This window comes from Hypomesus nipponensis, chromosome 23, assembly GCF_054491055.1.
Source record: "Hypomesus nipponensis isolate SF chromosome 23, ASM5449105v1, whole genome shotgun sequence".
In the NCBI taxonomy this organism is placed as follows: domain Eukaryota; kingdom Metazoa; phylum Chordata; class Actinopteri; order Osmeriformes; family Osmeridae; genus Hypomesus; species Hypomesus nipponensis.
The window spans coordinates 9,179,759-9,193,069 of record NC_140383.1 but is presented as its reverse complement, the minus strand read 5'-3'; the positions used below and the strand labels follow the sequence as shown (position 1 = coordinate 9,193,069).

The window sequence follows — 13,311 nt, the reverse complement described above, 5'->3', positions numbered from 1 at the left end:
GGGTTCTGTTGATCCCGAATCCAACTAACTGGAATCATACAGTTGAGCGCGGTGAGTCCGTAACCTCCTCCAAATAATGTACACTTGACAAATCCACATGGAAAACCTCACCCTTGTTTTTTTCCAAACCCGTGTTTGTTTAAATGTATTTGAAAATCGGAGTCTTAAACTCGAAATATCTGAGAGTATAACAGACCACTTTGTCAATGCAGTAAGTATCTCGACAGTTTTGCTTAAGAGATTAGTCTAAATGCTGCAATTGGATTTTGCTTCAGTGAAGGCTCATTTCTCATATCGCAAGGGCCGATGCGTTTGGATTAACGCCCTCTCCGCAGTTAGCAAAAACCGTGGAGATCAACATTTACCCTAATTCATAAGAATGTAGTTGAGATACATTTTGACAAGATACGCGACACAAATCAGTATAAATACCTGTTTTAAAACTGTCATTTGCCATACACAAGCAGGCTATTTAAAGTTGGTAGACAAAAAATAAAAAACCTTAGGAATGATAAACAATCGTCGGTATAATTTCTTTCAGAATTGCAGTGATCACATAATATTAGTGTCTCTCCCTCTACCTTTTGTTGTTCCATCAACATTTACGCGAATATACGCACACACATCACACACGCACACACACTGATGTGATAGTAGTTCTCCCCTTATTGATAGTTTATTTGATTTCCTTCACCAACCTATTCAAGGTGTCTAAATATACAAATGTACGGTATATCACTGATCATCCATCTGCATATGCACATTGCAGCATATTCATTCAGCACATGTCCAACAGCCTTCTCTTCCTCCATAGGCTACAGCTCAAAATGGGAAAAAGGAAAGTCAATTCATCTTAGACTCCTCTTCTCCACTGCAATAGGAATACCGTGGCGAAGGATGGGCCCTTTCTTTCCAGCGATCTGTGTTGTCCTTCTCGCTCTGAACGCTGTCACAGTGTCACCGGCGTCCGTCAGTCCCGAGGATTATCCCGCGGACGAGGCCGAGCGGACTGTAAACGACAACATAATTTTTGACGATTACCGGGGTAAAGGCTGTGTGGATGACAGCGGTTTTGTGTACAAACTTGGGGAACGGTTCTTCCCGGGACATTCAAACTGCCCGTGCGTTTGCACTGAGGACGGACCCGTTTGTGACCAGCCGGAGTGCCCCAAAATACATCCGAAGTGCACAAAGGTGGAGCACAATGGATGCTGCCCCGAATGCAAAGAGGTCAAAAACTTTTGTGAATATCGGGGGAAAACCTACAAAATCTTGGAAGAATTCAAGGTAAGAAAGTAGAACGATCTTTAATGCGATCTTTTACGAGGCCTGCGTGTAGGCTAATTTGCGCCATGTTTTGAGGTACAAGCAAAGGGATAGGCAACATTAACAGTTTGCACTCATCGTGGCCTGCGCACCTGTGTGCATAAATCCATCAATGGAAACTAAGTGAAAACTACAACAATAAAACGAAATCACACACCAGTCTCAACTGTCACACTTGGTTGTAGGATATGCTTGATTAGTGTTGACACGATATCCATAATCATTCCAGGTGGTTCGCTCTGTCTCTCATTAACAACACAATGGGGGACCCAAGTAGATTCCTCTTGGAAAAATAATATAAATATAAAGCGAATTTGGAGGTGTGAGTTTATCATTAACATGTATGAATTTAGCATTAACATGTGTGAGTTTATCATTAACATGCATGTGAGTAACATGGGCAAATGTAGCTGATAGCAGTTAGCATTCATTTTCATGGCAACAAGTCATGCTGTCATATGGGGAGCCCACATACAACACACAGTAGAGATGTAGATTCATGTCATCTGGTACTTCTGTTGTTTGGTGAACCTAGGAGGACCTTTCTCATCATTGGTCCACACTAAGACTCATAAAGCTCCAATATCAGATACGAATAATCTCATCGAACTAACATCTCATGCAACTCAACAAGCATAGATAAGATTCATTTTATTAATTTGATCCAGTGTGTAGAGGAAGACAGATCAGTCATAGAGTTGTAGGAAACGAGGACATCAGCATTCTGGTCAAGCATATTGGGGGAGGTTTAGACATACTGCCAAATATACCTACATTTAAACATCCAACATCTGCTTAGATAATGTATAGTAGTATGTAATAGACAGCGTGAGGCATAAGGAGTGTATAATTTGACATTTGTGAGAAAGCCTACACAGATATCCTAAATCGCAGACAAACACAATATCTTCTTTATTGTCCTTATTAAAGACATACTGTATGACGTGCATTTACTGCCATGAAGGCTGATTTGTGCATTAAGGTTATCTTTAATGTCTGAGGTTGCCAGTGCCACCTATTGCTTCATCAGGATCCAAGCCTATAATCGTTAATGCCCAAATGGTGCTGCTTAAATCATGTAGTTGGCTGGTAGTGCTCATTTGATTGCTTTAAAAATCTCATCATGTTCTATGGGTCTAAGCATGAAAGGAAGGGTTATTTTACATTCTAATGCAAGTGAACGTTTAAGTAAAGATCACAGTAAATCAGCACTGTGCTGACGGTATGGTCAATGCCTTTAGTTTCTTAGAGAAACCAGGTCCTATAATTCACATTGTCAAGTTGCATGTGTACATAAATGGCAACCAATCAATTCTGCCTCATAGTCTCATGACGTGACACACACGCCACTTATTCTCGAGCAGCATTGTTTACAAGGCTTTTCATCTCCAACAAGAGCCCTGCATTAGGTATTAACATGGGCATACTTAAGGGAAGTTGCCTTGGGTCTGTGGAATCAACCCTTTGAACCTATGTAGTGTAGTTAATCCAATGTGATCGGTGACTGCTGGCTGGACAGCAGCAGGTATTTTAGCCCTGCTTTGTGATTCACGTCCACATTCTCCTGAGAGGGAGCCTGTGGACACGTAAGCCTGCCAGTTTGATGTGAGATCAAGTCCATCAATAGTGCATCTCCCCCTCACATCCCCACTAACCTTGAGTGGTGGCCAGGGGAGAGAAGGACGTTTCGTGCCACTTGACAAAAACATTCATTTGTTCCTATTGATTTTCGAACCGAGAAATTACACTGTGTGGACAAAGGGAGAGGAACCCTTTGTGGGCGATGGCCACCCTCAGAAAGTTAGCTAAATAACCGATGACAAATATGAGTAGGCCTTGCAGTAGCATTGCTTACTGACTATTGCTGTAGTCGCTGATGGCTTGTGACACAAGTCATTATGGCATGTCCTGGCCAGTGTGGTGTTTGAGCCATTGCTTTGAGTTATGGACTGAAGATCGGCCTCCAAGAGTGTGGAAAGAGATCAGAGGGCGTCAGTTCTTCTGATATACGTCCCAATTAAGAAATGCCGACAGGCTAACCTTTGGTATGGGCCGACTTGGCATTTCCTTGACTGGGAGTCCTGGAGCTTCCCGCTGAGGTCCACGTTTATTCAGGGCTGCGGGTGGGGGAAGAGTCCAACCCAGATCAGCATCTCTGAGAGCAGCGCGCCCAGGCAGGACTGTCATCTTAAAGGTTGAAGATCTAACTCGGGCCCTTGCACAGTCATCTGGTTGTGATAATGTGGTCCATGTGAAGTCGCATAGATCGTGTCCTGATCAATGTGACGAGTCATTTAAGGATCACCTGTAGGGAGTCTCCAGAAGTTAAGTTCCATAGATTTCATATCATTTTCGTAGTAATTCCATTCATTATATATCTTCTGTCACTGTGCCCAGTTTCCAAGATTATTCTTAGCGAAGTGGGGTTGTTCTGGAGACTTAGAGGTAGAATAATGGAGTGACGTAGCAGAAGTAGTGGGACTGTGCTGCTGTGTTGTATACTATACCTGCCCTATAAGAGAGCTATGCCACTTACCCTCGGTAGGTGTTTCACCTACAGGGTTCCCCGCCCGCCGAGGAAGGGACCAGTTCACCAGACATCACTGCCGGCGTGCCCCTGGCCTCAGCACAGCTCCAATCAAGAACCAGGAGATATAGGGTGAGTTCAGATCCCAGGCGGACAGGCTAGGGCTGGGATGTGAACTCAGATCGATCCCATCCGTGCCCCTGAGATCCCCAGGGAAGGCATGTGGAGACGGGGAAGGGTTAATGACTGAGAGGGAGGAGGAGGACACATCAATGCAATCTCTGTCCAGAGCATCTTTGATGTGTCTGTTTTCTGATAGCAAACCATTTACAATCTTTATATATATTTTTTTTTCTTCAAAAAAAAAAAAAAAAAAGACATTACATGAGCGCATAAAGTGTGTAGGTGAAAGCTCTCTCATTTGCTCACATAATGTACTCATACTCTCTCTCTCTCTCTCTCTCTCTCTCTCTCTCTCTCTCTCTCTCTCTCTATCTCTAACTCTCTCTCTCTCTCTCTCTCTCTCTCTCTCTCTCTCTCTCTCTCACACACACACACACACACACACACACACACACACACACACACACACACACACACACACACACACATACACCTGCACACACAAATGCACACACACTTACAGAACCATCTTTTCTCTGCCACAGTAATTAGTGAGTATGCTCTTCAGCAGTGACACCTTTGAGAGCAAACTGCTATAAAAAGAAGCTAAAATGAGTCACTCAAATTGATTTTCCAATCTAATTTGCCAGAGGTAAAAAAAATGTAGTTTTAATCAAAAAAACTGATTGAGAGCAAACAAGAAGGCCAAACATAACTGGAGGTTTGAGACAGTGAAGGACAGGCACACCTTCCCTTAACTTAAAGCTTTGTGAAGTCAGATAAAAAACAAAGCCAAATATTGCTTTGTGCATTTAGCATCTGCTTCCACTCCCCTCTCCTACTGTAGCTCTGTTGTCTACACTACCCGACACTGCTAAGGTGTTTTTGATGTGGGCAAAGAACAGCGTGCATTCAGTGGCTTTCTATCCATCACTGGCATCCACTTTTTCGGCATCATGCATGTTCCCCAACACCACCCCTCCTCCCCTTCCCTGCGGTTGTTTGTCCGCCTCTCTGGACCCCTGCCACAGCAGCGGTCACAGGCTAGATGAGGTCTCTGCAGAGGGTGATGATGGTCAGTTCCCTTGCACCTCAGTAGGTTGGAAACGAACAATGAGGAACTAGTTCAGAAACGCATACATAGCCGCCAGCATGGCTAAATGTGGTGTTTGTGGTCTATTTTCTTTTGTCAGTCAACACAAAAGGCAAGAATCTACTTCGGTCTTTTGGCTTCACACAAATGTTTGTGTTCAAAGCACCTCTCGGGTAAATACATTGATGGGAGTCTGGCAACGTATTAAAGAATGCATGTAGTATATTAAGCTTCCTACTGATCAGACTCATCATTTCAGCTGTATACGCTTTAACAAAACAACCAAACATTGTGTAATATACACAGGCTATTGTGTATAAATATATACATGCTCATCTGTGAATTTTGTTTTATCTTAGCAACGACCCAACAAAAATGTGGAAGAAAGTAAATGAATGCTTATCAAATGCAGCCATCCATCCCTAATGTCCCCCTAGGGAGTAGAGCAGCATCATTCACTTTGTGCCTTATTTATTTTCAGAAAAATAGTAAAGTCTACTATGGCATTACTATAAATAGATTTCAGCTGAAGCATGTCAATGTTTTAACTGGATGTTTTTGAGTCATCAACTTGTCCACGGACTTGGCTGAAGATCAGGAATAGATCAGGAACTGAGTCAGCCACATCCACTGCAGCCATTAACATTTTCAAAGTAGATATCACATGCAATAGGGCTTTTACAATGCAGGAAACCACATGTTCCTGGTCTAGTAGATCAGCAAAGATAACAATCAATAGCAGGTTGTTCACATCTGAGTACACATTTGAAGTCATTTTTGCTTCCCATTCCTCAGAAACTTCCATAACGCTCTATTGCCATTTAACATTTTCTTCATCGACACATGCATCACTCAGCTATTCAAAGGATGCTATGGCTTTCCAACATTGTATGTAAATACTAATGTTTGCTGTCCACCTTTGAAGTAGCAAAGAAACAAATCCAACATGCAAGAGCAAACATTGCAAAGTGGTTGTTTTACTCTCTCCTGAATAGCCACACAACAAGCCTGTTTGTTCCCACTCAGCTTGGTGCAATTAGGGGCCATTTTCATGGCTAAGTTGTTCCCAAGCCCTGCTTCTGAGGCTAGACATTCTTATTGGTGGAACAGATAGAGGAATAATTAGTGTGCAGGCCATTCTCTATGGTAATTACACCATAGCTGTACTTTAGCTTAAACACCCTAACTGCTGTGAGGGCACCCCCCTCACCCCTCTGTACCATTATTGACACCCCCTCCCTCCCCATCCCGACAGCAGACTGGGTCTTCCAGGCAAGCTGTAGCCTTCCTCCATATGCATGAGTCAACATCTTGCTGTTTAATTGGCACACTTCGGGCAAACAGGTCAGGGAAAGGGTACAAGGCTGTAGGGATGTTAAACACTGCTAATAGGAGTCTGTTTCAGTATAGAAGGGGCCATGGTGTGTCTATGACTAGTACTCTGTCTTCTATGTGCGCATGTTTTGAAGCATATATGAAACGCTATAACAATCAAACCACTCAAGGGCAGGAACAACTACAGGGGAAGAGGTACATCTGGTCTTTTTATGAGTGTAAGCCTCTAGCGTGGTCAGCTACATTGTTAATGAGGCAGAACGCAAAGAAGAAACAATGGCACGAGCCTCTTTGACTCAAGCAAACTATGGACCGGATGAAAGGAGAAACATCTAGAAGTTTTACTGCTTCCATGTGTTCTAATGTCTTGTTAGGAATTGCAGTTCCTTTAGCCAACCTTCTGGATCATGAAATACAGTAATACGTCAGTGACAAATGAGCTGATATTAGTTCATGAACTGCCTTTTCTTGACATGGTAAACTTGAATGTTCTTCTTCCATAAATGTACATAGCTATAGGCAAATATATTATCTTGACACTAGACCAAAAGTGCAAATGTTGTTTTTTCCAATAGTTCTAGAAAATATATTTACATACAGTGTGCACTGCATCTTCCAGGTGAAAATAGTATTCAGAAAGAGTTGTTTTGACAATAATTCTTTCCCTCCCCACAGTGGATGATGTATAGAATATATGGAAGTACCTAGGTATTAGTAATTCACCCTACTATATTTTGTAAATTCATACACTGTCAATAAGAAAATAAGTCAGTGATAAAAATGGGTTCCAGACACGGTGTTTCAGATAAACTGAGGACTAACATTTCACACTACATACACTAACAAACCTTTGGACTTTTACACAGTTGTAACAGAGAGGTACTAAGATTGGAGTCACAGAGTCATCTAACTTACACATGGTTATTTGGCTCTGTCCCCAGCCGTCCCCCTGTGAATGGTGTCGCTGTGAACCAAATAACGAAGTGCACTGCGTGGTGTCGGACTGTGCCGTCCCAGAGTGTGTCAACCCCGTGTACGAGCCTGAGCAGTGTTGCCCCATCTGTAAAAATGGTAAGCCTCGCTCTCTCTATCTGTATCTCTTAAAAAAACACATGCACACACACACCAAAACAAGTGCATACCTGTGGCAAAGTCTGTGTTTTCGTGTTCTTGTCAACAGAGTTGTAATTTATGTTTTATGAGTCTAAATCATTACCTTGGGCATATTTGCCAATAATGAGAAGAATTGCCTTTAATTATAGATGACACACTAAGCAGAATAAACATTGGCCCATTGATTAAGGTTGTGATGGGAGGGAATAATAGGCCCCTAGAGAATCCTTCATCTTCCTTGGTCCTGATGTCCTTGTCAGACACAACCAATCCCCAAATTGGAATTAAAGGATTCCAATAGCTCATTGGCCAGTTAGGTGCTGGGATATCCCTTTAACAGCCCAATACTGAAGATTAAGCCTTACCCTTGGGTGACCTCACCAACAGGGATTGATCTGGACACAACTCACGACTAGGGGGAAACCCAGTAACAGAAAGGACCAAAATACTTTCATTCCATTGTTTTATGTGTCGTTGTGTTATCGATGTATAGGAATGGTGATCATGTGATCAAAGCTCTGTCAAACAAAGGGGACACTAATGTCTCATGTAATTTGTGTAACTTTCACATGGAGATAGTGCCAGGCTAAGTGGAAAGTAAATACTGTAAATACATGATTACATATTTAGAGATATACTTACCCTCTGGGAGCAACTAAAATGATCAGCTTCTCAAAAGTATGTTAGCTGTTTTTCACCTTGTGGCACAATGTGCCCACAGTGAAGCACAGTGAAGATTTTAGGGAGCTGTAATGACTAAATGTAATGTAATGTTCAAGGCAGACATTTCCATCCACAGTACGCACACAAACACACACCTACAAAACACACACAACCACAAGTGCATGCCCCACTCACTACATCATACACAGGCAGACACACACACATACACCACACCCACGCACACACACACACACGCACGCACACACACACACACACACACACACACACACACACACACACACACACACGCGCGCCAGCCTAAAGGAGAAGTAAGAGCTAATCTAGGCAGACAGGATATGGTGACGCCCTCGCGGCAGTGGCATTTCAGGGGAGCATGTCGTCTTGGGCCCCACAGGGAAGTCAAGCCAACCCTGGCAGATGATGGCTTGGAGCGGGGTGGTGGAGGAGTGTTTAACACTCGTTTCTGGCTGACCGGGGGAGGATCAATCCCCTCATCCAATACCTTCAGGACACAGCCATGCTTCTTTTTTTTTACCTTCACCTGCTTCTGAGATAGTAGGCAGATGTTCAGGCCTGCAAGGCCCATCTGATTGGACACACACACAGAGTCATAGAGAAGGAGCTCTTACGCTCATCAGCAGGAGCACATTGGCTTCTGTCGCTAGATAAAGACATCAGACTGGGCTCCCCATGGAGTCTTCAGGAAGATATGTAATCAAGAAAAGTCTGAGGTTGATTAGTGGTCCTGTTATGCGCATTTATTTATCTTACTCCGCTCATGTATGCACACTAGGGAACCCACTGTCTCAATATTTCATCGGGGTGTCACTTTTGATTCCTCTTTCCCTGTGATGCCCTGGAAGACTGTCATCTAATGCCACAGAGACAGCTGGAGTCAGGTAACAGTTATCAGAGCTGACAGTGGTTGATGGACAAGTAGCGTCAACATGGGCTGTGGAGATATGGCCCTTTATACAATTCATGTTCCTGTCACACACACACACGCACGCACACACACATTTCGAGATGGCAGACACATAGTATAGACATACGCAGACACACAAGTACACGGTATGTTTACAGATTTATGGTGGGGGGCTGATGGTCCACAAAAAGACCCACCTATCGAATGACTTTCATTGGCTGAATGGACGATCAGCCCGGCCTGTTGTCCGTGAGCCTGCCAAGGTGACGGGTGGTGGAAACGTTGTCCTTGTGGCCTCAAGGCGCTCAGATCTATCGGGCCATAAACAATCAAACCTGGCAGCGCCAGTGCTTGCCCACTTGCCCAATGCCATGTTTGTCTGCTGTCCTGAGGAGGATCAATAGAACGAGACCCCATGTATCCTCTCGGTGCAGATCTAATGGATGTTGTCATGGTGCAGTTACCAGGTGACTCGTCCTCCGAAGCCTTTATGGCAGCACATATTCATTAGGCGGGCAGAAAGCATGTTATGACACGTAACATCTACATACTTCATGCTTCAGTTCCACTATTGTTGAGGGCAGGAAGAGCTATGCTCCGTCATCTTTGGAAAACCAAACACTTTGGTTTCACAAGAGTTTGGTTGTTGCTGTGTAGTGTACAGTAGCTGGTGAGGGCGTGTGTTTTTGGCACATGTCTGTCTCTGATCATGCCAATATCGGGTCAATACCTGAGCCAAGTATAATTAATGGTTGCTTAAGCCCCCAGACAAGCTAGTTTTAATTACACAAACACGTCTTAACCTCACTATTGCCGTTTGCACTTTAAGTCCTTCTGTACCAAGCTTCGAAATAATTCCCTTGCCTGCTGGATTTTCAATATTAGTCATTATTGGAGGAAAGTAAGTCAAGGTCAATGTGTTTTCTCCCAGCTTAGACAGGCAGATCCCATACTAAATCCTCCTTACTCAAAGCTTGAATCACACAGGTTTTATAGATTTGCATTTAGGAGAGCAATCCAATGTCACCGTCACACCAATTGAGCCGCTGATTGCTTAATTCAAATGATTAAAACTAGAGCCAGTTCTTGGCAGCGGCATACTTCCCTGTACTTAGATGGAAAGAAAGTGGTATTCGCTCAAGGCCAGAAGCAGAACCCAGTAGTAATTCAGGAAACCTTAATTGCAGATAGATGTTGGCTTTAGGATTAGCCTATGTTAATGTAACTCTTAGGCATCCCGTACCTGGATAAAGACAACTGATTGTCAATCATATTAAATGTGTCAGCTGTTTCAAAGACACATCATAAAGAAAATCCACATCATTTGATACAAAATACACAAATTCCTTCAACCAAGACACACAAGCTGAGTCATCTGGGAACAGTGTTTCAAGGAGGACATCGATTAATCCTTTTTTATCAGAAGTGATTATTGAAGTTGGTCTGGTGTCGAGAAAGCTGTGTGCCAAAAGCTGTGTGCTGAAAGCCGCAGCTTTCGGAGGAGGCAAAAGGCCTTGTCATGCAGACGAGAGTGATTAACACTCTCCTCCCTGCTGCTTCTCAAAGCAGCTTTCTCTGCGTTCCAACCTCAGCGTTCTGCCAAGCCTGCAATTGCCAGGGCCTGCATCTAGCCAGCCTCCTCTGCTCTCCACGGCTCTGCTTGTGGCACATTAGGATGCAAAGCGCTCCATGTCGAGGGAGAGGGAGGCTAACAAAAGCGCTTTAGTGTTGCAAAAACAAGCCCATCGGTGCATGCCCGTGAAAAGATCTGTGCGTCTGTTCTGACTTCCAACTCTCCTGGGCTCTCTGCCTCTCTCCACCATCCCTCTCTAACAGATAACCTCTTGGGGGGGGGCCGCACATTCATGCCTCCTTCTCTTTCTGTGTATTCTCCCCCCTCTCCCCGTCTGTCTCTCCTCCTCCTTCCCTCCCTCCTTTCTTTGACTTCCTCCCATGCGGCAGGTCCAAATTGTTTTGCCGGAACGACGATCATCCCAGCCGGCATTGAAGTGAAGGTGGACGACTGCACCATCTGCCGCTGCTTCAACGGAGACTGGTGGAAGCCTGCGCAGTGCTTGAGGCGGGAGTGCCTCAACGGCCAGACGTTGTCATAGAAACCCCACCGGGGATCAGTGACGGTGACATGCCGGGTAGCGCCCTGCCACGCCAAACCTGATGCCTATCTTGGAGGATTGACAGTACAGGAGCACAATTCCTAGGCAACCTGAGACTGCATAGCTCGTCGAGACGCTCTCGTTCAAAACAAACAACAAATGAAACTCACCCAGGAGCAGTGGCGCGTCGCCTATCTATTTTCTAATAATTATGCTTATCTGCTGCTTTCCCACAAAGTTTCTATATTTCATGAGGACAAACGTATCCATTCGAATCATTTGGCGCTGTTGAAATGTTCTGTTGTTTTCTGTAAGTCATATGCTTGCCGTAGCTGTCTGTCGCTCCCACAGGTGTTGTATAATTAGACCTAGCTGGCTGAACAGCAGGACACGATGACCACAAAGCACACGACTACATCTATCTGAGGCGTTCTCTGCTATGAGGCTGACAGTGAAGGTCGCATGACAGTGCTGTGTTCCCAACACAAGGCCCGCTTCACTCAGAGAGTGGCTCACAACACCCCTCCCCCATCCGTCTCAGAGGTCAGGTCTCGAATGGCTTCCTCATGGTGGTGTCACTGGCTCGAATGTCGACTGCTCAATGTGCCTCAGCTTACGTAGATATGGAGCTCAGATGTGCATACCCATCTACCATTCAGAAGGATATACGTCTGCTCGCAGAAATCCAACTTAATATCCAAAACTTTACACAGGGGTGGGTGACCAACCAACCAAGTATGGCACCAACTGTATTACAATTGCCAGTTATTGCAGGATTCAAAAATATGCAGCCCACATAAAAAACTCTCATGGAGAACTACAGTATCAATTCACTGATTGGGTACAATCCCCTGGCCTAATTGGCCATATTGTTTTCCCCCACGGCTCTTCCCAACAAAAATATTCCTTCAGGCGAACAGCTTGAACTTGTTATCTGAGAAATTAGCAAGCCAAAAGCATCCTGCTTTAATTTCCCTTAATCAAGAAGGTTTCTGTGATAAATCACCCAGCTGGGTTCTCAGTAGGGCTGCCTGTGAGTGCAATGCTAGGGGAACTGGAGGAGAAACTGGCAAATCTGCATACTGTATGTCTCTGTACTTCAAAGCAGTCCTCATAGAAGCATGCACACACATGTAGGCATATACTTACACACACACAGTTTTTTTCATCCTCAGCAGGCTCACACACAGCTTGTGGTAATTCATTTTCAGCTTAAAAATGTTGATCCACATTGCACCCCAAGAAAGCACTTAAGCCAATAAGGCACTTGTCAAGGCACAAAGCAATTCTCCTCCCCTTCTCTATAGATTATACAATAGATTTTCTGTTTTGCAGATTCTTCCATATGTCTACATAGCTCTGACTTGGGATAGGCTAATGCATTGCTTATGGATTTTGCCAGGTCCAGCTCAAACTAATGCAAAGACAACAGACTCCGACAAACCCCACCCAACTTATGCCTGTGCCCACTTCTGCCCACTTCTGAAATGATAAATACTAGTCATTAATTCACAGGCAAATTCCACTAAGCCTACAGTATGTGATACATCACTGGTATTTTTTTCCATTCCAAGAGAATCCATTTCTTTAACCTTTTAGACTCCATTCGTGGGCCATGATGGATGATCTACTTAACAGCATCTCAAAGCCCTCGGTAATGAGACAGAAATGAACACAGGAGAGAACCCCCTCGACTACAGAGAAAAAAGGACTTCATGTGCATTACCCAACTCCCCCCTTCAGGGCCCTCATGCTGGTTCTAACTACATAGTCATAATCACATGAGAAACATTCCCAGATTTTGACAATGAAGGGGTGTTTCATTCCCAGGTTCATTATACTCAGGACATTTTTATCAAGAACGGAGTAAAGATTAAGTGTTAGTTCAAAATGAAATGACAGATCTCATCTTTTTTAGCTAGACTACGCCAATCTACACTCAAATTCTCCATGAAAATGTTTTTGGAACTAATGGCTGTTACATCTCTTGATCATCAATCATAGATATTAATCGACATTGTCTGGTTAAGGTTAACAGTTCATTTGTTTCAGGCCTCTTATATGACATATT

General features: G+C 43.9%; 1 protein-coding gene across 2 annotated transcripts; it reads left to right on the top strand.

Annotated features, from left to right (window-relative positions):
• Positions 1-897: 897 nt before the first annotated feature.
• vwc2l (von Willebrand factor C domain containing 2 like) lies at positions 898-11,240 on the top strand. 2 transcript variants are annotated; one of them, XM_084689735.1, is made up of 4 exons: positions 898-1,287; positions 3,872-3,985; positions 7,346-7,475; positions 11,089-11,240. In XM_084689735.1, the coding sequence occupies exons 1-4, from the start codon at positions 898-900 to the stop codon at positions 11,238-11,240; spliced, it is 786 nt and encodes a 261-aa protein (XP_084545861.1). The 2 variants fall into 2 exon arrangements, with proteins under 2 accessions (XP_084545861.1, XP_084545862.1); XM_084689736.1 differs by lacking the exon at positions 3,872-3,985.
• The last annotated feature ends 2,071 nt before the right edge of the window (positions 11,241-13,311 follow it).

What these genes read in the sequence shown, in the direction of transcription:
- vwc2l (XM_084689735.1), top strand. Translation starts at nt 898, where the DNA reads ATGGGCCCTTTCTTTCCAGCGATCTGTGTTGTCCTTCTCGCTCTGAAC. An exon ending in AAATCTTGGAAGAATTCAAG is followed by an intron (nt 1,288 to 3,871) that starts GTAAGAAAGTAG and finishes TACCCTCGGTAG; the next exon opens with GTGTTTCACCTACAGGGTTC. An exon ending in TTGCCCCATCTGTAAAAATG is followed by an intron (nt 7,476 to 11,088) that starts GTAAGCCTCGCT and finishes CCCATGCGGCAG; the next exon opens with GTCCAAATTGTTTTGCCGGA.